The sequence below is a fragment of the Xiphophorus couchianus genome, chromosome 10 (genome assembly GCF_001444195.1).
Source record: "Xiphophorus couchianus chromosome 10, X_couchianus-1.0, whole genome shotgun sequence".
In the NCBI taxonomy this organism is placed as follows: domain Eukaryota; kingdom Metazoa; phylum Chordata; class Actinopteri; order Cyprinodontiformes; family Poeciliidae; genus Xiphophorus; species Xiphophorus couchianus.
In genome coordinates this window covers 4,868,047-4,894,498 of record NC_040237.1, presented here as the reverse complement: position 1 = coordinate 4,894,498, position 26,452 = coordinate 4,868,047, and the positions used below count along the sequence as shown (strand labels likewise).

At 33.6% G+C, this 26,452-nt stretch overlaps 2 protein-coding genes across 2 annotated transcripts; both read left to right on the top strand.

Annotated features, from left to right (window-relative positions):
• Nucleotides 1-4,593: 4,593 nt before the first annotated feature.
• Nucleotides 4,594-12,192, top strand: LOC114152413 (5-hydroxytryptamine receptor 3E-like). Its single transcript, XM_028030317.1, has 12 exons — nucleotides 4,594-4,600; nucleotides 5,638-5,688; nucleotides 6,166-6,237; nucleotides 7,448-7,611; nucleotides 8,012-8,056; nucleotides 8,211-8,320; nucleotides 8,580-8,749; nucleotides 8,891-9,051; nucleotides 10,047-10,257; nucleotides 11,003-11,173; nucleotides 11,271-11,344; nucleotides 11,416-12,192. Exons 1-12 carry the CDS (start codon nucleotides 4,594-4,596, stop codon nucleotides 11,647-11,649), a joined length of 1,470 nt encoding a protein of 489 aa, XP_027886118.1. The 3' UTR covers nucleotides 11,650-12,192.
• Nucleotides 12,193-14,803: 2,611 nt separating this feature from the next.
• On the top strand, nucleotides 14,804-25,837 carry LOC114152412 (5-hydroxytryptamine receptor 3A-like). The gene is made up of 9 exons (XM_028030316.1): nucleotides 14,804-14,834; nucleotides 15,703-15,848; nucleotides 16,570-16,614; nucleotides 16,754-16,863; nucleotides 18,138-18,307; nucleotides 18,519-18,679; nucleotides 19,071-19,281; nucleotides 19,619-19,744; nucleotides 25,821-25,837. Exons 1-9 carry the CDS (start codon nucleotides 14,804-14,806, stop codon nucleotides 25,835-25,837), a joined length of 1,017 nt encoding a protein of 338 aa, XP_027886117.1.
• The last annotated feature ends 615 nt before the right edge of the window (nucleotides 25,838-26,452 follow it).

Genomic DNA, 26,452 nt, shown 5'->3' with positions numbered 1-26,452 from the left:
TAGAGTGAGGGGGAAACACCAGGAGCTGGACATTATTTTAATGATAAAGAAACATTAAGACTAAAAGAAACATAATAAACTATAAAGAGACAAAGATATAAGGGGTAAGAACCAAACAGAAACAAGGTGGATCTAAAATTAATAAGAACTAAGGAACATAGAGCTAGAATAACTAGAAGGACTAAACAAATAAATAACCTATGTAGAATCACTACAGAACGAGAGATGTAGACTCAGACATAAAAGAATAACTAAACCCAGAATGACAAGATAACTGGAAACAGTATGATGGACTGAAATAAAGAAAAACAAAAATGAGAAACATCTACAATAATCAAGAAGAATAAATCAAAGAGTGAACTAAAACATAATTGATAAATAAAATGAAAAGCAAAAACAAACCCAAAAACCCAGAGTCTTGACAAAAATGTTCCAAACTACAAAGTGAAGGAATATGTGTGCAAGGCATATTCTAAGCCAGAATATAAAACGAGACATTATTGCAAGAATCTCCCCAAACTGCCAATTCGCTAAGGAGGGTTAAATTCAATCATCTTGTATTAAACGCTGGAAAATGGGTCACAAAAATCAAACAAGTTACTTTGTTTGGCCATGACTGAAAAACCAAACCAAAGAACCAAAAACCAAAAAGTTACAAAGGTCAGAGTGCATCCAGTTGCTTTACAACTAATTTCATCATTGAGGTTCCATGAAAATCCAAACAGGACGACCACATTTCCTTCCATAAACTAAACAGCAGAAGGAAAAAGGTAAAAGTCTTCTACCTTTTTTATCCTGATCCTGCTCTTTTCATAGACATTCAACAACAATCGATTGTTGGACCAAATCTTAGACTTATAAAAAATTGCAGAATAAAAATTAAATTCTCTAAATCTTTGGGGCCTTTGAGTTTTTTATTTTTTATTTTAAGTTAGGCCCCAGAAATTTCTCAGTAAACTCCTCATTCATTGTGCAATAGATGCAGCAAATAGCAATAATTAAAAAAACAAATCTCACTTTAATTACATAATGAATAAAAGTACAACATAGTTTACATTGTTAAGAAGCATATGAGTCTAGCCTGGAACAATAATCATCTTAGCTTACCTGCAAAGAGCAGAAAACCGATGAATACAAGAACCATGGCTGTGATCTGAGGGCAGCTTTCTCTTCTCTGAACTATTTAAAGCTTTTTGTGTCCATATGACTGCCATACAAGGCCAACACCCTCAGCACTTATATCTTGTCAATTTACCATCAATGCTTTCTTTCTGAAAGTGTTCATTTATAATTTTCATTGTGGTCAGAGTCAGTAGCACTTTGCAAAGTCAGAAGATAAACAGATGTACGGTTGAATGTTAAAGTAGACAAACTGGGAGAAAATAATACAAAAACCAAGTATTCACAATATTCAGAGATTTATGCAAGATTTATATATATACATATATATACATATATATATATATATATATATATATATATACAGTATATATAGCTCTGGAAAAAAATAAGACGTCACTGCATTGAACCCCATTGAAAACCTCATGGTTCCACCAAATATTGATTTCTGAGTTAAAACATTAGTATTGTTGTCACTTAATTAATATAAACTTGTTTTCTTTGCATTATCTGAGGTCTGAAAGCACTGCATCTTTTTCATTATTTTGGCAATTTCTCATTTTCTGCTAATAAATGCTAAATTTTTGCTTAGAATTTTGGAGACATGTTGTCAGTAGTTCATAGAATAAAAGAACAATATTTATTTTACTCAAACATATACCTATAGAAAGGAAAATGGGAGAAGTTTACAACTTTAAGTGGTCTCTTAATTTTTCCAGAGCTCTATATATTTATATATACACATACAGACACAAACATAAACACATTTGCGACACAGACATGTATTCTTTGTAATCCCATTGTCTTTTATTACTATAAACTTTGGTTTTGTTTCTGACATCTTGCTCTGGTAAAAAATGACTATGTTCATCTAAAAGCTTTGTTTTCCCACATCCTGCTATTAAAAGACCTAATGTGGAAGTTTGTGGTTACTGGAGCACTTAGCTCTTCGATGTAGTACAACCACACACAAAAAATAAATAAAATAAAAGAGTTGGTCATTTTGCATAACTATTTAATCTTGGTACAGATATTAGTACTTATTGTTTAGCTTAGAAGATCAATATGGTTTTTAATTGTGGATTTCGCGTTTATATTGTTTTTTTAATTGATAAGAAGCATTTTCTGGAATGTTCTTCCTTTCTTGTGGTAGCAAATGTTTCCTGTTTTCTTAATCTCATTGTCATTAAATATGTTGATTAAATGACTGTGTTGGTTTTGAAAACATACACCAGACTCAAAAAAACTCTAAATCACTGCACCAAATATTTTAAATTCAGATCCTACAATTAAAAAAACGACATAATGTAATTTTCTGTGGGGAACAAACGCTGGAAGCCCTGCCCTCCCTCCAGTACAGGCTGGGCAGTGACACAAAAGCAACAGGAAACATTTTTCACTGTCAACAGAGAAACTCACCAGCCTCACAGGCATGATTCTCGCAGGTTTCTTTACTCTGTTCCTCCTCACAGGTAAGCAAAGATAATGTATAGAGGTGTACTATAAAATAATGTGATTTCATTTTTGGATTTTATTGCAAAGTTTGTGACATATTTTAGAGTTTCTAGAATCAGAGTAACATGAAAGAAGTTTTTTTTTTTTTTGGAAGGAGTAGAGGAAGCATTCAAGGATCAGTAACAAAATAATTTACATTAATAAAGGTATGTTTGTTATAACTTTTGAGAAGAAACATTGAAAATCAAGGTATTTATTTTAATAGTGGTGGGTTACTTTTATAACAGTTACTAAAGAAAATAGAAAATGCAAATGATTATATGCATAATTCCCTTTGCTATCTGTAAACCATTGAGAGAGGTAGTTGTAAATAATTAAAAACATAAGTGTTTAGATCTAATGCAGTTTAAAATACAAGGATAAGCAGTAATGGAGACTGGGTTGATGGATTTACTAACATTCTGCACAAACTATATAAAGAACCTATTCTGAGTGGATTCACACTGTCCCTCTGTGGTACTCAACGTGAACCAAATGACTAACAGAGATTTTATCCTGTAATATTGTACGTTTGGGAGTAGCATCAATCTGTCTGACTGACTTGCAGAGCAACAACAGGAGTAGACAGTTTTCTAATGATTTAAAAATAAAAAATCAAGCGCACTATGTGTCACTATCTATGGTTGTTGTTTGGGTTTTGATTTTAATCGTTTCATAATTGTTATTCTGTGCTATAGAGCTTGCCATACTCTGGTTATTTCTCTGTTTCTGTTCTAAAGGTTTTACCATATTTGTTCATTTCCTTGGTGTTTAGTTCCTTAGTTTATTCTTGCATTTGATTTTTGTACTTTTGACTTAATTTCTCTTAAATTAATGTCAGACCTTTCCTAATTGATTTATAATTCTTTTTGAGCTACAGTTCATCTCCTTTGTGTTAATTTGTCTTCCTACGTCTGTTTGTAATTTTTCTGCCTCTGTCAGTTTAGTCTTACGGAGTTATGATTAATGAGATTAACTACAAGTCGTGAGATTCTGACTTCCCATTTGGAAAAATCAACCAGAATGTCCAGAGATGTCGGACTGGGGAAGTTGGAGGAACCTCCACTACCCCCAGTTACGACTTGTATGGGATACTTTGTGTTTCAATATGGCCGCCCCTCTTATCAACAGTAGCAAACTGGGGTGGAAATATCTTTATTTTACAAGACACCCTTCTAGTACTGTGTCTAAAACTAATGTTACAGTTACAAATTAACAATCTATAAGTGTTGTTTGTTTATGGAAAGTAATGTTTAAATCCCATCTGCTGTTGAGACCTTGCTTTTGGAAAAAGAGGCTAGTAAAAGTAATAAATAAATTTATGGATGATACATCCAACTAAAGATGTAATGATACATCCATAAATTTGGAGGAAAATAAGGAAAATGGCAACAAAAAAATCAGAGGCAGGAGAAATTTGTGATTTCTTTCTGTCCTGTTTTTGTTTTATTTTCTCAACTGATTCTTACTTCTAAATGTTTTTTTGCTTCTCTGGTTCATCTTCCATCTTATTTATTTCTAATCACCATGTTAAAACCTCAGCTAATGGCTTTCCCCTCTGCTCTTCTCTACAATTACATTACTGCCACTTAGGCAGGAAAAGTATCTAGCTGATGTGACATAAAGTCAAATGAATTGAACATTGTCACATGTATTTCGCTCTTTTAAGGTGATTGAATTAATAATTTATATTAAACTTTTTTACAATAACTAAAACTGAACTACTAATGAACACACTCTTCAGTTTGTGATAGAGAAATGTTTGAATGTCTCTGCAAGCTGACAAGAAACATAAAAACACCAGACAGTAAAATCTACGTTTTTAACAACAAATATCCCAGTCTAGGCGTGTAACATTTACGTCAAGATGTCTTCATCACAATTTATGAATGTAATAGTAAAGTTTTGCTTTCAGATGGAAATACTTCATCGTTACAACAACTTGAAGATCTTCCAGGATCATCCAGAACGTTTGACGAAATGTCAGGTACGAAACTAATATTCTAAAAGTTCTTGAAGGTTGAATTATTATACTATACATTATCTCAAAAGCATACTTTAAAATGTTGACATAAATTGTAGAAATGCTTCTGTGAACATTATGTATTTGCATCTGTCACACTTAATTGTAAAATATTTGGGTGAACTGAAAATATTTCTCACCTAAGTCAAATGGAGTAAATCTGAAAATATGAGTCTTTACTATCATATATTTTTCTGTGGAATGTAACTCCCAATTACTCATGGAAAATTTGCATATTCACATATTTTTTTATAGTACATATCTAAAATATTCCAAATAAAATGCAGCCTGGGAGCAGAATTTATTTTTTCTCGTGCTAATTTTACCCTCTAGAGCGAAAATGAGGAATGTGGTAGATATTCGTTTTTGTGGTAGTACTAAGACAGTTTCCACTGTGTACATTAATGCATAATAAGGTATATTTTGTGTTTGAACTAATAGCATAAGTAGTTTTGTGTTTTTATAGGAGGTATAAGTATTTGCAAGTTTTAGCTATTCATAGGTAACCACAGTAAACCTCTATAATATCTCCCATTTAAGGAATTGGAGTTTAGAAACTTTAGTTGAGACTCTTCAATCTCTGCTGTGGAGGTCATCAAGGTGGTTCAAGGTTCCTATTTAGCTTGTGGATGATTTAGGGTATATTACAATATTTCTGAATTTAAAAGATGCACAGGCATGTCTACATAGAGATAACATTGGTGATATTTGTGAAAAACTTTCTCTTTCTGTCAGGTGGAAATACCTCTGATCCAGAAGTTTACCCGCCTCCATCAACAATCCCTGATATAGGTTGTATATTATCTCAAAAATTACATTTCAAATTGTTGAGCTAAATTATAAAAATATTTCTGTGAATATATTTGTGTGACCGAATTGGATTTACAAGATATTTGGGTAAACTTTGAGTCTTTGAAAACATTTTTCACCTCAAATCAAATAAATATATCAGAAATGTAAGTCTTTATTATTGTGTATTATTGTGTCTCTCTTTCTGTCAGGTGGAAATACCTCTGATCCAAACCCTGATGAATACTTGGTCTTAATGGCTGGTACAAAACTCAATGACTTAAATCACTTAAAATTGGATAAATTTAAAAACCAAACCCAATGTACTGTTTGCTCTCATAATTAATGATCTTATTGTTGTTATTCACGTTGTCTAAAGGTAAAAACTATTTTGGGGAATGTTAATAATCTCCTGAAAGGAGAGTCTGTTTTTATTCTTTAACCAAATTCAAACCCATTTGTGCAGACAAAAGAATCAATAAATGAATATATCATTTTATGTTTTACAGAAAATTATTTAACAATCACACTAATAAAATAGAGAGGGACAGTCTGTATAATTTGACAATGACATATGGCATTTACCGAGCTGTATATACCAAATATAATGTGGTAATAAAATAGATATGTTTTTATAAATTTTATTTACACAAGCACATATAACATGATGGAACATTTCTGTATTATTTTTAAAGTTTACCTGTGTTTTTACTGTTAACAAACTGTCTTCTCTTTATCAGCAAATATAGATATAAGTTTAATGGAGTACCCAAGTATAGAAAACATGAAGCTGGTCTTTGAACAAATTCGAGGTAAGTGGATATTATACCATATATATTAAAAACATAGATACAAAGACAGATATATACGTTTAAAAAGTATCTCAAAACACAGGTACTGTTGAAAGAAATCAATTTTAATTTCACAGGAACATTTAAGTGAGAGTATATTTATATTTAAACTATCTAACAAGATTTGTATGTATAAATGACAATATTTTATAATGCAGAAAAATGCAAAAATATCTCAATAAAATGTGATGTTAAATAAAAATCATATGAAATAAATACACCCTACGGAAAAACAGGAAAAATAATGACACAAAAAAGGAAATTAATTAAGCTATAAGATAGAAAATAAAATGGAAAACTAGATAATAGTGGAAATAATAAATTAACATTATTATTAATGATAAATATTAATTTATGTAACACATAAACTAAAGTAGAGCACACAACCTCAGGACTTAAAGAACCTAAGGAGCAAACAAAGCCAGGAATTATGACTGAACATGCAAATCCAGTGACTTTTACACTTATAAATTTAGATAACGTGTTGCTTTTAACTATATCTGTTTATTTAACTGCAATGTTAATACTTTATTTTATACTTTGTTTTCTGTCATACTTGACAACAAAACTCGTTTGCTTTGTTTTGGACAAACAATGACAGTGAAATCCTATCTACGCTTTTTTGGGATGCAAACTTTGGCAAGTGATTACTTCAACAAGCAGCTTATTTGTTTCTATGCAATTTTGTTAAAAATCCATCTTTCATAGTTCTGTGACCGCAGTCACATTTAAACAATGTTGTTACTGTATTCCTGAAAAAAGAGGGTTTATCTGTTCATGATAGAAGTTGGCAATGGGCAGTGAATAATTAAATGTTTCACACCATATCAGCATGTTGACTGAAAGAGATTTATTGAATTGTCTTCATGTTTTAAGTGTAAGTCAATAATCTTAGATCTTGAAGTTATGTCCAAATTTGGAGGGGAAAACGATCTGGTTTAGTTTAGTTTTACTGTTAAACTGTTTGGTTATAAATACTGAAACTTTAAATATACTTCAAAACATTGGTATGTAATCATTTTTATTCAAACAAACTTTAAGTAATTTTGACAAGTCATAACAACCATGATGGAGAAAACGGTGAAGGTACAAAAGTTAAAACAGGAGTGAAAGTCAACATTTCATTATTGTTTTTGATAAGTGAACCCTTTCATGCTTCCTATAACTTCAGAACATGAGGTTCATTCTCCAGAGGAATGCAGTACTCGGGCTGTTTTGAACCACCTGAATCTGACCCAGGACAGTGACAAGTACACTGTGGGTCGGCCCGTTAAACACCAAAGTCATTTGACGTGGGTACTTCTGGACATGAGGATTTATGCTATTCTAGATGTGGTAAGTTTTTAAAACGTCCTGCAATGCTTGGGATAAATAGTCATGACAGCTGGACTTTTCCAAATTTTGCAGAGGTGTGTGATACTGCGTATTTTGGTATCGATCTGAAAATGAATATAGGACTGATACCAGTAACATTACTTGTTGTTTAAATATATCATCAAACTTTTGACTTAAGAGGAAGTATTTTCCACTGAATGGAAATTTTTCCTTTGTCTTTGAGAAACTTCTCTGAATATATTCTCAAAAGTTGTAAAGGATCACTTCTAAGGCAGGACAGGCTTATAAAGTGTCATAAGTTATTCATGATTTAAGCGCTTTTTCATATAGTGTTGTTAAATGTCAGATGCCATTTTGCTGATGGAAAAAAAATCCCTCAACTTCTTTCCTTTCCTCATAGAGAGAAAGTGACCAGACTTTCATTGCATATATTTGGATTTACTTGGTGAGTTTAACTTACCTTACACATTTGCCAATTTTGTGAAGATTGTTTTTTACTTTCCTTTTAAATTAGACTTTTCTTGGTACTTTAAAAAAAAAATTCATTCTCTATCCCTACGTTTATCTTTTGATTGTAACATCAACCCCATCTTTTGTAGAGATGGGACAATGAGCACATCTGGTGGGACCCGGAGCAATTCTGTGGAACCACACATATCTTAGTCCCCACTAAATATTTGTGGATGCCAGATATGACTATTGAGGAGATGTAAGTTGGTGTTCAGTTCATATTTGCTCACATTCCTAAGCAGATTGGAGTGGACAAAAATGACCAAACCAAATCGAGTCCATTAGAGAAACTCATGTTATAAAATGCTGCAAGCTCAAATTCCAACATAATAATAAAATTATATTTTTGCCTCCAACCAAAGCACGTGGTAAAAATTAGTTTTTTGTCTAATTGCTTAACTGAGACACACCACAGTGGCTTAATTTGAAGGTCATTGTCTGTGTTTATTGTTCTGTAGGACAGAGCAGGACAAAGCCTCTCCAAGTCCTAATCTCAACATCAGGAACTACGGCTGGGTTGAATTCAGAAATGACCAGGTGGTGATCAGCACATGCAGGATGCGTGTTTACAAATTCCCATTCGACGTACAAAGCTGCAACATCTCCTTCAAGTCCATTATGTACTCAGGTAAACTCCAAAACATGTTTTAACTGACTTTATAGCTTGTGTTTGCATACCAAAAGACATATGCCACATGTGCATTTTCCATGATAACATGCTGGGATTAGTCTATAAAGCCGTTTTGGTTTGTCTGTTTCTCTGACTCAGATGAAGAAATAAAGTTATTTTACTACAAGAACAATTCGGAGATCTCAGAGTGGTCTCGAAAAGCTATGGAGACGCAGTATGAGTGGCTGTTTGTCAGCATGACAGTCACAAGCAAAACCGTCAACCATTTTGGCTTCAATCAAACAATGATTGTTTACACAGTGAGTATTTTTAACAGCTCAGCTTAATGTCTTAATGTATTTTTTTCCTTTACCTTTGCATGAATGTAAGTACAGACAAATTTAACATGTAAGACAAATTGGTTGTTTTCCTGTGGGAGCCAGAGCCAGGGTTTTAGCGCTGTTAATCACACTCATGTACATGATGCTCACACCTTTCTCTCTGCTGGGCTAAAAGCTCCACCTCCACGGTGGAGGCTGCCATGAATGCACCGATAAGTAAGCAGTAACTTGTTTCTACACCATTTGCACAGCCAGAGCCTGTAAGCACTGACTGGGAGGGTGTGAGGTGAGCAGTGCATACAGGAGCATGACTGGCAGCGCTAAGGCCCTCCTCCTTGCTCTGACTGGTTGTTTTTGGCCATTTGTTTTGGTGTATTTCTGCAGATGGCAGCAGGACCACAAGGAGGAGGAGGCAAAGGAGCTTGATTTTTTTCACAGATCATCTGTCTCATATTACACTGTCCCATTATAGTGACAGTTTTAACAAAAACATATTTACATAAAAGTTACTGCAGCTTTATGGTCAATACATGATGCAGTTCTAACCCCTCAAATGCCTCTCAACTGGTGATCACTGAATGTTTTGTCTTTTTCTGACTATACTTTATAAACCTGCAGTATATCAACAGCTTTTGAGATACTCAGACTGAAATCAACAACCATGTCATTTAAACACAAATTTTCAGCATTCCGGTTACTAGTTTCAACCTCTGAAAGTCATATTTACAACCTCTAAATACTTAAGCTTGTGTCGTCTCTGATTCACTATTAGTATGAACCACAGATTAGACAAGTGTTCTCACTGAAGTGGCCTAGATGCATTGCATTAGTCCATCTAATGCAATCAATTGTTTTTTTGCATTAGAATGCTGAACTATACCATTTGTTTTGCTTCAAATGCTTTCTCACATTGTATACAGTTACTTATGTTTTTGCAGAATAGAAAGAAATTAATTTCTCCCACATTTTTTCAGATAAACATGAAGCGGAGGTCTGTTCTCTACATTGCAAACTTCTTGCTGCCTGTTTTTTTCTTCCTGTGTCTGGACTTCGCCTCCCTCCTCATGTCAGACACCGGTGGTGAGAAGGTTGGCTTCAAAATCACCATTCTGCTTGCCGTCACAGTGATGCAGCTCATTCTCAATGACATTCTTCCATCTTCCTCGGATAAGATTCCCTTAATAGGTTAAGCATTTTTCCTTTTACAAATACAGCTGAAACCAGATATTTATATTAAAAGACACAATCACATTTTTGTTCACTGGTCTGAAGTTAAATCAGACCAAACTTTTCTTCTTTTAGCTTAGTTAGAAATACTAAGATTGTTTCTATTTGCTAAATGTCAAAAAGCTTAGTAAGAATGTTTCTTAGAGATTTTTTTGCAACTTTCTTCAAATTCAGAAGCTTGCATAAATTTGGTCACTATTAGAGTTCTTTAAACTGTATGACTTGGTTGAAACTTATTAGATTTCCTTTCACAAGCTTCTAATAATAGTTTGCTGGAGTTCTGGTCTGTTCCTCCTGACATAACTGGTCTAACTCCGTCAGGTTTATTGTTGCTTTACTCTCTCATGGCCTTTCAGATTCCATCTATTTTAGAAAGTGCACCAGTTCCTCCTGCAGCAAAGCAGCCCCACAACATCATAATGTCACCAGGCGATACTAGCAACCCCTGTTTATACTCCGAATGTAACAATGCATGTAAACTTCTAAATTCAAAGAATGTTACACAAAAAGCCCTAAAAAATGCTCTTTTCAGAATTGTTGTATTAAATGTAAATAGTTTTGGTAATTCTAACTATGCCAAAAACAAGAGAGTTACTGATTAACTTCAGGTAGTGGGAATAACGTGGATGTGTCTTTATACTTGGTGCATATAAATATCTGATTTCATTTCTACTTATATGTTTATCTGTTTGCTCCCCCTCAGCGGTTTATTGCATTGGGACTTTTGCTCTTATGCTGCTCAGCCTGTTGGAAACAATTTTGGTGATTCATCTAATTAATAGAGACGCATGGCAGGACAATGATCAGGAAAAGACAAAAAACCCAATTGAAGGTCAGGAGGAGAAACTGACCAACTCGCACACATGTTTTATTGGTGAGATCAAACTTTAATCAGTTCGAATGTTCACTCAGTCATGTTCTGTTTTGATTCAAATGCTCAAGCCTGGACAAAATGTACTTAATTTTTTCAGGAATCAAGAATTGTAGTAACTGTGCATCTGTTAACAAAAACTCGGCTGATGGAAGGCTTTCTATTGGAAAAGAGGTAAGAACTTTAAAAGTAGCATCTTTCTGTATGACGTTCATATATGAGTTTGATGACAAACATGTCTGCAGGGCAACAAGGGCGGAGTTACCGAAGTCTCCATTGCACTCGAAAAGATGTCAGATGAGCTTGGAGAAATCAAGAAATCAATAACTCTTCTCAGTGGCAGACAGGCGGAGGATAAAGTTGGTTACTGGACCAGAACTGCACAGAAAATAAACAAGACTTTTGCAGTTTTTTATGTCACAGCAGTTGTCCTGTTTTTACTGTTTGTCTCTATAATGTGGTATTCTGCAGATGAGTAGTGATTAAACGAACAAATAGTTATTTTTTGTTTATTTTGAACATTGGCATGTTTGACTTTTGTGCATTTTATTAATTTCAAGAAGTGTTTGTGTGTTGTCTGATCATTCATTTTTTTCCCCCACTGCATAGTTTTGCTTTGCTAACGCTGGTAATTTGTGCAACAGTGTTAATAATCAACTTTGGGCTCCACTGAAAAATAAAAATGATCATACATGTAAAGTGGATTAGTATGTGCTATCCATAATTCAGCAAAAAGACTTGCAGTATGAATTATTGAATCGTGTGGTTATATGTGAAATGTTACTATGTGCATCTCTTTTTAAATAAATACACAACGTGTTTAAGAAACTGATGGGACATTCTAAAGTTACAAACACCATTTTATGATCTTGCATGTTGTGCTAGGAGATAAACATCCATTTCATCTGTCTTGGTAAATTAAAGTCTGTATGGTTTATCCAGAGCATTTAAGCCTATTCCTAAATCTGTTCTATTTGTTACATATTGTGCTAATATGTACCAGAAATTTGTTGACTGTTAAACTGAATAAATGGTAAAGAAATCCATCATAGCATGTTGAAATGTGTGCTTTTACTTTGAAAGTAAAGTCTTTTTAACGCTCAGAAGCTATGTCTCATGCTATAGGTAGTATAACAAAAATCACTGTCTCTTGTCTGACATTTAAATAAAATGCATGGTGTTGCTATTTGAATAGTAACTTCAAATAGCAACATTTGAAGTTGCTATTTCAAATGTCGAACAGTCCCAACAAATAAATAGTTTAGAAACATTGTTTTTACATCTGGTTTCTGTATTTTTTATGCATGCGTCTATCAGAACATCAAAAATATTTTTTTTGCTAAACAACCTTAATTGGTAGAGGCAAACAGTTGGATATATTTAAGCTAAACCTTCAAAAATATTGTTTCCTTTGCATGGCAACAAATGAAAATCAGCCAAGACATCAGGAAGAGATTTGTGGACCTCAGACAGTCTAATGTCAACCCATAATGTTCAGGTAGAGATGAACATGACATGTGACATGTCCAAATCACCAGAACAGAAGCAAAAGACCTTGTGAAAATGGGTCATTATCAACAAGGAAATGGGCAGCCATGCCACTCAGTGAGAGAATAGTGATTACTTCAGAAAAAAGTATAACAAGTTAATGATTAGTGTTGAAGAGCATTAATTGCTGATTTTAACCTGCATGATTAGTCCCTTCCAAATTCAAAATGTTTGGACATTCACAATTGTGCTGGTCCAAACCAAATCAGGATACATTTTCTGAATAAAAGCTACAGTTTTCATTTTCAAGCAAAGCCTTGCAGTGAGTTAGTCCATTACTCTTGGATCTTTGCAGCAGTTGTTGTCAAAGAATGGTGATCCCACTGCTCTAGAAAACTTTCTCTATTTCCAGTTTAAAACTAAAAATATCACAATCCCACATACGTGAGGCATCTTCTTTGCTAGTTTTAGTCACACCAGTCAGGCTTTATACAACAACAGAGCACTTTAACTGCAATAATCGTTGTCATAAAACATAAAGATCGTCAATTTTTTCTCTAATAAAATCTGAAAAGAGTGCATTTGTATTGCAACCTCTAAGTCAACACTCTGCAGAACTGCCTTTAGAAAAGTGTTTTTCGTTATGTCCAACTTTTCACATCTAGTACCTTAACTTTTTATAATATATTAAGACAAATAGCCCACGCTAAGTTGAATGAGATGAAGGGCATCTGTTAGCATAATTTTCGAGATTTTCTTTTTAAAGATTCTCAATTGAATCTTTAAAAATAATGTATCAACTTATTTCCACTTATTTTCAAAAGCTTTTAAATCACTGACATCTTGCATTGTGGTCTCAATACTTTGCTGCCTGTTGCTAAAAGGACTTTTTATTGGAGTTATTTTTCCTCTAACTTCCTGGAAGAGAACCTCTTCTATTTGTCTTAACTTTTCACAAAGCATTACTCATCCCAAACCACAACGGAAATTAGAAATGCTGTTAAACAGACAGACTCTAAGTGCTGAGGAGGTTGGCTTTTCTTGGTAATGATTTTAACACATCACATCTTAAGATTGCTCGAACAGGACAGAGCTGCAGACTGACCTCTCAGACAATGATTTTTACTTTAACTTGCTTCATGTTTCTCCTCACAGGTAAGATGAGATCATTTCCTGCAGTGAATATTTCTATAGTCTGAACATCTTTAGTTGTTAGAGTAAAAATCCCAAAGCCTTATTGAATATTAATTGGATTGAACTTTGTATGTTGTGACCACAATAAGTAACTGTGAGATTGAAGTGCATGAATTAATATTTTAGAGAGGCTGTTCACATGGGGAATTTTGACCCCCATTCACAGGTAACATTTGATTAAACTGAATAATAAATATTTCATAACAATCTTAATTGCGTGCCCTGATAAATATAAAAATACATTTATAATGCTCTAAAAAAACAAACTTTAGATAAAACTTTAAATCAGCCACAAGGATAAGTGCTACTATAGTTAAAAGAGCATTTCCAAAACAACTTTTACCTTAAGATGTGGACCTTTAGGACGGGATGTCATCTATGTATTCAGATTGTTTTTGTGTGTTTGTTGCCTATCTGACCAAATATGCAACAAAAAAATAGCTTCACTATTTTTTCTGTGGATTACTAATGTCGAAATGTCCATATTTTAATCAAACTCAGTGTCAATACACTGATTTGTAAATTATGCCATAAAAATGAGAAATACCAAATATTTTTTATAAACTTTTAGATGTCTGAATGGAACCAGTTCAAAATGGATCACTGGCAGCCACAGCTTGGAGCTCTGACTGTTGACCAGACATCACTGATGTGTTTTTTAAACACAAAATAAAATGGGTGAATTTTAACACATTTAGAGCTAATAAAAAATTTAATGACACGCATTATAAAGACTCCTTTTGAAAAAAAAATAAAAATAGAGCCAAAGAAAGGTTGTATATCATTTTAAATCAAGTGGACATGCGAAAAAAAAGTCAAGTGTTTGTCGTCCAACACAAGGGTGGATTTTTATTCATGATGGTATAAATGTGTATTCGGAAAATACTGAAAGAAATATGTATTCCACTGTTAGGCAGCTGTGTGTCACCAGATGTTCATGATGACCCACTAATGTCAAATCAGAGCTTTAAGGACGTTTCAGGTAATCCAGTTTCTGTTAATTGATCTGTTCTGATGGATATTTTTTTATTGTACAAATTCCATTCCATTATTGTTGTCTTGAAAATATTGTAAAAGTCTAACATGAAAGATAAAATCTATAACCAATTTATGCTGTGATTTTTTTCAATGACAGTTGAAAATGCAACAAATTATGTATTTACACATTTTTCAAATTCAACATCAAACCAGACATCTGATGACAAAGGTAAACCTGACTTTTTTTTTGTTTGGAAATTATTGTGTTTAATCTAATCATGGGTTAATCTCCATTTTTAAACCTTTTAGTAGGAAATGCATCAGAGCTGAATATCTTGTCATGTTATAATCACAGCATTCAATTGATCTTATTTCAAATTTCCAGTAAAAAAAACTCCATACAGTAAATAATAATTGGGAAATGAAAGGAAATTGAATGGATTTAAATATTTTTTTACAAATAAAAAAGAGAAAACTGTCTGGTGTGTATTCATTTTGTAGAACTGCAGTAACAGCAGCAGGTCTTTTTAGATAAATCTTTACCAGCTTTGCACATGAGGAGACAGAAATTTCTTCCATTAATTAATGGAGGAATGAGATCTGATGAAGCAATGCTACTTTCCAGCTCATTGCTTTGACGAAAAAGTTTACCTTTCACTTTACAGCCATGCACTAAAAATCTTCTAAACCAAATAGTACATTTGAAGTCTTAATGTTGGAATGAAAAGCTAAAGAGGAATTGACAATTTTACAGCACACAGTACATAATTAAACTTAAAACTACAATTTACCCACGAAGCATTACATGGTGGCTTGATTGCATTTTGTGATTTTCACGTTTTTCTCTTATAAAGTTTTTGTTCTGTTTGCAGCATCCACCTGCAGTTATCAGAATGTTCTTGATCACCTGCATCTGACCAAAGCTAATGAAACTTTCACCATGAGCAGACCTGTTAAAGATCATACAAATAAAACAGTCTTATACCTTGAAATGATAGTCTATGCCATCCTGGATGTGGTAAGCCATAATGTTCTGTTTTTTAATTATTTTTTTATTTTTACTCTTTACTTTTGACAATGGGCTTTTGAATTTCTGAGTTTCGATTTTTTTCTTTTACTTTGATTCTCATGTTAAATCATTATATATTGCTAAGTCCTAAATAATATATATATATATATATATATATTTGTTAGATTATGTTTTACTATAGCAATTGCCATTTCTGTAAGGAATCTGTTTTATTTCATCATAATTGGCAAGTGGTTGCTCTTGAAAAGCAATAATTTCAGCAGTTTGTTGGTCCAGAGCATACAAGTGTGTGTTGAGACAATGCCAAGTCGGAAAGACATTACAATGGACACTGGAGAGGCAAATGTCCATCAGTCTGGGAAATATTATGAGACATAAGACATTTTTAGCAATAATTTGCAATACCATGTCTGTCAATAATTAAACACAGAAAATCAGCACAAATATCTCAAAGTAACTGCTGAAGACGGTCATGCCTGCTTCACGTTGGTGCTGCTAAAAGTTAGAGCTATTGAATCACAGGATGCAGTTTTACTTTATGCTTACTATTTTTTTCCATGGCTGTAAACTGGAGCTGCAGTTATGAAAGACTGGCATAAAAGTTAAAGTACATAAAGTAAACAATTTACAAGTTTCATTACTCTGTTCATAACTATACTTGTATTAACTTTCAAACTGAAATATATAAAGTTTATTTCTTTATGCACAGAAAGAGACAGATCAGACATTCATTGCATATGTTTGGATTTACATGGTGAGTTATTTCTGAGAAAGATGCATTTCATAAATGGCTATTCAATAAAAAACAATTTAATACTTTTTAAGTTGCATCCTTTATTTAACCATGCTCCATGCACTCACTCTGCTTGATTTTATTTTATTTTTCCATCCAGGAGTGGGGAAATGACTACGCTTTATGGAATAAAGATGACTTCTGTGGAATTTCAGAAATAATTGTTCCCACAGAGGTATTGTGGAAGCCAGACTTAACAATTGAAGAGATGTGAGTATACATGTAGTGTAGAATCCTGAGAGACTTAGGTTTAAAGTAAGCATTTAAATCACCAACTGGTTTCTTTTACACTGGTGGGTGTTTTAACAGCCACTCTTTTCCCAGCAAGATGGTTCAACACCCTCTTGTTTCCCATAGTTTTGCTCAAAATCAGTGTGGCATTATGTTTGAACCACACTGTAAACATTTGAGCTGCATTTAGTTGTATCTACCATCTTCTACTCATTAAGTAAAATAAATTTATCAAGTTTGAGATTTTGAACCTAAATGTGAGTTTGTGAAAGATAAATTTACATTAGTAAGTTGTGTTAACATTTTATTAATTTTGTCAAACCTCCACCAGTTGAATAAACTAGAGATTTTAGGTTAGCACTTAAAAAAATCGAATGAAGAAAAGACAGGGGGAGAGCTATTTCCCAGAGTGCTTAGCGGCATGTTTTTGTATCCTGAGGTGGAAGTGCGTCACATTGATCTGACGCTTGTGTGAAGACGAATGTTTATTTTAAATTTGCAAAGCTTGAGGGAAATGTTCTATTCACACTAAATGTTTTTGAGCAGAATTCATTATCAGATCAGAAATTTTGTTCATGCAATTTGAACGACGAACTTAAATTATTCTAAAGTAAAATAAGTAGTTATTTTAACTTGATATTGTTAAAATAAAAGAGAAATGTGTGCTCTTTAGCTAGGTGAAGACATTTTTTTCTTGCATATTGTGAAATAATTATTTGATTTACACTGCATCATCAAGTTAAAACTCACAACTCAAGCGTAATGAACTAAAAAAAAATGTTTAGACAACTTGTTAAATTGACTTCAGAAACTTTAATTTCTGAATTAAAACCAATAAAATTTTCTTGACTTAAATTGTATTTTCAAGGCAGCAGGTGGACTTTCATTTTCAAATTAAACCTTCATATGTTTTACAGTGCAGCATTCTGAGGTCCCAGTAAGACTGACAGGATTTAAATCTCAGCACATGCTCTGGCACAGTCTCCACTAGGAAAATCTCTCCACTCAGACTCCTGTGCTTCTTGTCTATGTGCTTCATGTTCGCTCTCAGCCTTGTGTATCCTCTGTTTGTTTACACAAGCAAGGAATTCGACTTCAGTGTCAGTTTCTTCTTGATACAGACCTTTAAAATATAAATGTGTAAAAAGATATATATTTTTTTGCTATTGGCTGTTAAAAAGCAGTGTTCCTAGAATATTCAATATTTGAAATCTACCATTGCAAACTTCAAACAATCATCTATTCTTTCACAGGGTAGAGAAGGACAAAGCTCCTCCAAGCCCCTTTCTCAAAATACACAGTAATGGGTCGATTGAATTTAGGAATGACCAGATTGTGATCAGCGCCTGTAGGATGCATGTTTACAAATTCCCTTTTGACATTCAGAAGTGTAACATCACTTTCAAGTCCTACTTGTATGCAGGTGAGTTCAGTTTATCTATGTATAATTAAACTAAAGCAAAATTTTAAATGTAATTTTCAATGGTACGTCAAACAAAACACACACCAGAACAACTTTCTGATTTGGAAATCTATAGAAAATTAAATCTAAAACACATGTTGTGTTGACATTGACATTTTGATGCCTGGTTTTAAGAATAACTGTTGTTTTCTTGCTTTTCTGTTCGTCTTAGAACATGAATTAGAAATTGACGTAGAAAGAGATAGTTCAGTAATATCAAAGTGGTCTCGTGAAATAATGGCGACAGAATTTGAGTGGGTGTTTGTCAACATGTCTGTCACCAGTTCTACAGTGAACCATTATGGATACAATCAAACCGTTGTTGTTTACACTGTAAGTATGTTCTACAGACAGAGATCTCTCTACATTTTTTATTGTCTTAGTTTTGCTGAGCCAAGTTGTGTTGGTTGTTTTCCAGTGCAGTTACTGCTGCTAAAGCTCCTGTTATTGCTAACATTTGCATTCCTACTGCTTATGATGTATACTGTACAAATAATTTTGAAGTACTACAATTAAGTGGTTAATAAAGAATTTACTGCTAATCTCTGCAGCTTGGCTCAGCAAATTTACCCTTCACTTTTGGTATATTCATAAACTTCACAGCCATATTCCTTTTTGTATAAAGCTTTAAGCATGCCTAATTTACTTACAAAAAGATGCCAATATCGCTGATTCTTAAATCAAAAAACAAGTATTTCAAACCATCTCCCACATCTTTTTACAGGTAGAAATGAAGAAAAAATCTGTTCTCCACTTTGCTAGCTTTGTGCTGCCTATCCTCTTCTTCTTGTCTCTGGATTTTTTCTCCCTCCTCCTGCCACATGGTGGAGGGGAGAAGATCGGCTTCAAGATCACTGTGCTGCTTGCCGTCACTGTGATGCAACTTATCCTCATCGAGATCCTACCTTTTACATCAAGCAAAATTCCCCTTTTAGGTAAAAATAAATAAATATAGGAACTTTCCCCCAGATAACATCTATATGTGTAACTTATGCTGTTAAGAGAGTGTAGCAAAGATGGTGGACAAGAACACAAAAGGGAAGCAGGTACAGTACCTAAAAGGTAAAAATCAACTTAAACTTTTAAATTGTGTTTGAATGGCATGGAAAGACAGGAAATAAGAACACAGTACCAAATAGAAGAGAAAGATTAACAATAGTAGAGGGTTTGACTGACTTTGGTTAGAAGCAAGTAAACAGGGTCCCACTATTTTGACCAAGAGCAGAATATACTGACCCAGTGTTTTATTAATGTGTTGTTGGCTCCTCTTAGTGGTGTACATCCTTGGGATTTTTGGACTAATGTTGCTCAGCCTCCTGGAGACTATTATGGTGAACAATCTGATAGAGAAGGACTCAGCGTCCCAGGACGATGCCCAAAGTTTGAATGAAGAGCATGGTAAAGATGAACATCTATTAATCTAAACACAGCTTATTGTTCTATGATTTAATTATATGGCTGTACTGCATTTAAAACTATGTCCACTTATTTGTCTTGACTTTTTTTTCAGAGATAAAGAAATGCTTTCATTGTGCATCCAAATTTGATGAAACTGCTGATCAATACGCATCTATTGACAAAGAGGTTAGTGTTACAGCTTGCAATACAACATTTAACTCAGATTGAACAAGAAAAATCGATTTGGGTTTGAAAAAAGTATTGCTGTGGATGTGTTTATGGGATTTAGTTTATCAATCAATATTCATATTTAGATATAAATATTGAAACTGGTGCCTGTCTCCAGCAATCATTGGGTGAGAGGCAGTATGCACCCTGGTTAGGGCAACATGGAGACACAAGACAAACTACCAGGCATACACACACACACACACCTAAGGAGAATTTAGAAAACCCAATTAACTCAACAATCATGCAAAGCAACAGTGTTAAAAAAAAAAGCCTCACTGTGATCTCTCAACAAACATAAAGAGAGAGCTCCCTGCATTTTTTTTTTGTTTTAGACTAAACATTTGGGACCCAATGTTAGGTCTGGACTTAAATAAAGTCAATTTATAGTTACATATTTATCCACAACTGGAAAATACATAAGATAAATTCCACACTTTTCAAGATTACGTCGGAAACCTGCAACTATAAATTATTTAACAAAACAATAAATTGCTTATTTATGGAATATATGTTATAACACTGTAGAAACATTTTCAGAGGAGCTTGAATTGGAGAGTTTTGGATATACAGCTCTGGAAAAAATTAAGACACCACTGCACTGAACCCCATTGAAAACCTCCTGGTTATTCCACCAAATATTGATTTCTGAACTCTTCCTGAGTTAAAACATTAATATTGTCTCTAAATTAATATTAATTTGTTTTCTTTGCATTACTTGACGTATGAAAGCATTGAAACTTTTTGGTTACTTTGACCATTTCTCATTTTCTGCAAATAAATACAAAAAGTTTGCTTTGAATTTCGGAGACACGTTGTCAGTAGTTCATAGAATAAAAGTGTTCATTTTATTCAAGCATATACCTATAAAAAGTAAAATCAGAGAAACTGATTTTTTAAAGTTGTCTCTTAAATTTTTCCAGAGATGCATATGCCAGTGTTAATTTTTAAAATGAATGTAGTTAAAACTTGTCCACCAACTGAATCGCTCTTGCAGGGAAGCCACGACCTTCTGACTCAGGTGTTCCTGGCTGTGGAAAATGTCTCTGACGAACTGCAGGGAATGAAAAGATCTGTGACGTTCCTGAGCAACAAAATGGAGAAAAAGCCCAGCTACTGGGCAGGAATTGCGAAAAAAATTGACAAGATGTTCACATATTTTTATGTAACCACTGTGTTTGTGTTTTTATTAGTTATCTTCACTGTGTGGCTCTCATAATCAGATAAATGCAGAAAAGCTCTTAAACATGTTCACGTTGGTGATGTATAACATAAGTGTGAATTTGGGTGCAATTTTTCAAACAATCAGTCACTTCTATTGGTTTTAACTTTATTGATAAATTTGATGAAGAGCATTTCATTGTCTTTTATTGCTGGTTGTCATGTTGAGACGCCATTTGCTTGATAGCAGCAGTTAAAAAAGTTCATGGAGGATAAGAGGAGTCTGACAGTGTTCAAAACTGTATTAATGCAATGTCTTTGAATTAGTTTCTAGACTAATAAGGTATTGGATCACTCCTGTTACATTATCAGGTAATCTGCAGGATCCTTCTGTCTGCCGTACTGAAGCACCAGGCTTAGATGCAGGACATATTATTTCAAACTGTAGAGGGAAGTTTGATGTGATACTTCTTAATTCATCCATCCATTTTCTGTTCACCCTTTGTCCCTAATGGGGTCGGGAGGGTTGCTGGTGCCTATCTCCAGCTACGTTCCAGGCGGGAGGCGGGGTTCACCCTGGACAGGTCGCCAGTCTGTCGCAGGGCAACACAAAGACATACAAGACAAACAACCATTCACACACACACTCATCTCTAGGGAGAATTTAGAGAAACCAATTAACCTAACAGTCATGTTTTTGGACCGTGGGAGGAAGCCGGAGTACCCGGAGAGAACCCACGCATGCACAGGGAGAACATGCAAACTCCATGCAGAAAGACCCCGGCCGGGAATCGAACCCAGGACCTTCTTGCTGCAAGGCAACAGTGCTACCAACTGCGCCACTGTGCAGCTAATTCAAATTAACTTAAACTCTGGTTATGCATGCAGCAATAAATAAATAAACATTATTTAATTTCCCTTTATGATCAGTAAAGTATTTTTGACTTCTTGAATCTCAAGGAACTTTTACAAATATGTCAGATTCATGAGTTACAGTCTATGTTTCATTTAGCACATATTCAGCTAAAAAGTCTCTGCAGATGTATTTAGAGTTTTACAGCAACACAATTGTGTATGTATAACTTACTGGGTATCATTTTGAACTGTTACCTGCATGAAAATACCAATATTTTGCTCTACCTATTTCTTATTACATTTTTAGAATATTTTAATCATAATTTATATAAATTAGACGTCTACGTAAGCAATTAGATCATATAAAAGGTCTAGATATGTTATGGTAGCTGTTTACCCAACTCAATAAAATGCATGTGTATAAAATACATGACAGGCATGATTCAATTATTTAAGCCATGAATGTGAATTTAGTTTATGACCATGAAACTGCAATGAAGGGCAACTGAGAATAAACAAGCAGGCAGACAAAAATATATCAATATAATAAAAGTTTGTTGGAAATGTGTACATTTTTGAATTTGAAGAGGATGTCGTCTGATCTAAGATAACTGAGTGGGAAGATCAATCAATAAAGGTTCATTCTCAAATGTTTGCTTTATCACTGGAGTTTTCATTTGAGCAGTTTTGGTTTAGTTACACTGAGATGAGAGAAAAAAAAACTGGACTTGAGTTTAACCTAGCTTTAAGTTTTGTACTCTGAATAGAAAAGAGCAACGCTTCACAGGCATCAAAATCCAATAAATTAATATTTGCAAAAAATACATAAATAATGCAATGTTGGTCTTTGAAAACTTGTATAATGATGTTTCAAATATGTTCAAAATTTCATAAATGTTACACACTCGGATAATTTTGTGTTCCAAACTTTGATATGTTTTCCTTATTATTGGTTATAAATTTATATAGATGCTGCTGTTTTACATTAAGTTAAATAAACATGGTTAAGATTTCTAAATGCTTTTTGCCAACATTCATCAAATACTGTTCATGTAGAATGAAACTTGTAAGCAAATATATATATATATATATATATATATATATATATATATATATATATATATGGCCCTCTAACAAAGTTCAAATTTCTCATGTTGCCAAATATGGAAAAATAATTGCCCGCCCATGACTTAGAGAATATAATAGAAACATTTCAATTTATGTATTTTACTAATTACAAGAAATAAAGGCTTGAAATATTTCACTCTTTGTAATGAAGCTACGAGTTTCAGTTTCTAAAATTAGTGACAAAAAACTTCTAATATTTTCAATATATTTTAATTTTGTGTCTGTATGTATCACTTACATTGTTTAGATACTTTATCATTTACCGATTATCTTACACTGACTATGTGAAATTACATTATTGTGATTAAGTTTTGAAATACAAGGTCACCACATTTGGCATGCAGACGACATTTGAATTACAAGAGTACACATTTTTGCTATTAGCAAAGCATTATCCCTCACTGTTTAGCTTAATGGCTTTTCCATTCGTGGTCTTAATGCAGTTCCATTTGTTGTATACATGTTAAAACCTCTGGATGGGTTGTTAAATTGAATAAAACGTCATGCTGTCCATTACAGCATATTAAAAGTGTTGCAGGCTGAGAGTGAATTTCTGCATTTGGAATAAAAGCGGTAAAATGACTAATATATTTCTGTGGTTATTTAACATCTAAATGTAAAATAATTCCTGGAATCATGTTGCTGGATAAAAGCCTTGATAGACGGTCCAGTAAAACAACTGAAAGGAAATACTGAGAGGCTTTTCTTCTTTGCTTTATTGTGTCTGTGAACTTTGAAGATGAATGAAAATTGGATTTCTAAATGTAGCTTTTTAAAAAATTATTTGTATATTTAAGGTAAAAGTATTTTTTTTAAAAAAGAAGAATGAAAATCGTGTTCAGATACGTTTCCCTTGTGAGCTTTATAATAATAATTTATCTGGTTATGTGGCCTGAATTATGGAGTCCTCAAGAAAGAAAGTGTTGCAACTTTATTTGTTTAATTAATTTATTGTGGTTTGTGACATTACCAGCTCCTATACTTTTTTATTGTCACCAGCCTTTAATTTTGGTTTCCTGCTATATTACCATTAAAATCAGCTCTAATGGACGTAGCAATACGTATTGCTACGTTGCTAATAGAGCCTAATTAATCATAAAAAATAAATAAATAAATACATAAAAAATCTCATTATAAAACACCAGTTTTCATCTTTGTATTTAGGTACTCAACAATGAGTTTATGACAAACTTACACATTTTTCTCCAAATTTAGCATAATGAACTGATTATTTGCTGGTGTTGCCATTAATATAGTATACAGAAGTGCATTTCAAAAAAAATATTGAAATTATTTCAGTAACATAATCTAAAAACTAAAACTCATAATCTCCATCCAAGTATAACAGAAAGTAAAATCTTTACTTTTAACGTTCATGTGATTTTAAACCAATGCCTGCATTAAAATGTCTCCATTCACTTCCTCCTGAAAGGGTAGTTCTGGTCAATAAACTGAATATTAATTTTCTTATTTCATCTTGTGGCTGCTCGTCTATCTATATTTTGTTTTGGCAAAGTGCTACTGACCACGACCACAATGAAAATGATAAGTGAAAGTTTTCAACGTAAAATCAATGATGGTCACTGATAAGATATAAGTGCAGAGGGTGTTGGTCTCCCATGGCAGATCACAGATCAGAGAAGAGGAAGCTGGTTCTCCCATTCATCTGTTTTCTACTCTTTCTTTCAAGTAAGCTGAGATGATTTTTGTCTGAGAGGACTCATATGTTTCTTAACACAAACAGCCATATTGTACTTCATTCTATTCATTTTATTATTATAATTATTATTATGATTTTTGAGGTGACAAAATCAAAACTTTTTGTCCCTCCCTCTCCATCACTCTCTTGCTCTGTGATAACCTGCAGCTAGCAGAGCCTCATAAATGCTTGGGCTAATTTGCACAGCCACCGATGATGGTGGATAAACAGTTTAATTGTATCAGTAAGTTGTTTCTCTGCCATTACTGCATTGAAAAGCACATGAGGGTGATTGACAGTGCTAAGACCCTCCTACTGCCTCTGATTGGCTGTTTTTAGTTGGGAGTGGTGCATTTCTTCAGACGATGATAGTAATTCGGGGAGGAGGTGCAAGAGATCTGTCTCATACTATGGTGGCAGTATGGAACATTTTAAAAATTTTTATAAAAGTTACATACTGCAGCTTCAAATGGTTTGCTTTGAGAAATTGGACATTTATGTTTAGTGCTTAATACATTTTGAATAAAAATGTATTCTGTCTTTGTGTAAGAATCTTTATCTACTCACCTCATCGACAAATGAGACAGCTTTTAATAAAAAATCATAAAGAAAAGGGGATTTTAACCGGATAACATACCTTTTTACAGCTAACCATGAAGAGAAAGTCTGCACTTTATGTTGTCAACTTTCTGCTGCCTATCCTTTTCTTCTTGTGTCTGGACTTTGCCTCCCTCCTGATGCCAACTGGTGGTGGAGAGAAGATTAGTTTCAAGATCACGGTGCTACTTGCTGTTACTGTGATGCAGCTGATTCTCATTGAAATTATACCTGTTACCACAAGCAGGATTCCAGTTATAGGTAAAAATCTCAGCTGTCTTGTCTCCAGGTAACATGCAAAGGTATTACCACCCCTCAAACGTTTCAGCAGAAAACATTTCAGTTTTTTATGTGATTAACCAACAAAGTGAAGAAATCTAACCTATTTGTTAGAATTTTTTTTACCAGGTGTGGACTTTGACTAGGCCATTTCATTACACAAATGTGCTTTTATCTCAAGCACTCCATTGAATCTCTGGCTGAACGTTTAATTTTATTGTTCTGCTGGATGGTTAATCTCTAATCAACTCTTCATCTATGTTTTTCCTGTTTTTAGCTTCCTTCATATTCCTATCATGTCTGACCAGCTTCTCCTTCCTTGCTAAAGAAAGCATTGTGCAGCATGACATTGACCAACATGTGCAGTGTTAGCTTCCAGCCACAAGTAGCACCCTGCTAGCAGTCAAACAGTTTAATTTTATTCTCATATGAACAGAGCATCTTCTTCCAATTCTTCAGTGCAGCCACTGCCATCAATGATAATAATTAAATTAGATGACTTATAATTTTTTGTTATTGCTGTTTTTAGGTGCACTACTAATAATAGGGGCAACAAAATACAAGTGAATGAATAAGAAAATATAAACATCTCAAAGGGATATGGATATTTTTTGACAATCACTTTGCATGCTTGTTTTCCATTGAGTTTGCTCATTTGATCAAAGTTAGTCAACAGAAGTCTCCAATATAATCAAACATAACCACTGGGGACATTTCATTCTGGATTATAATTTGTGAAAACATTCATAGGTTGGCAGGTA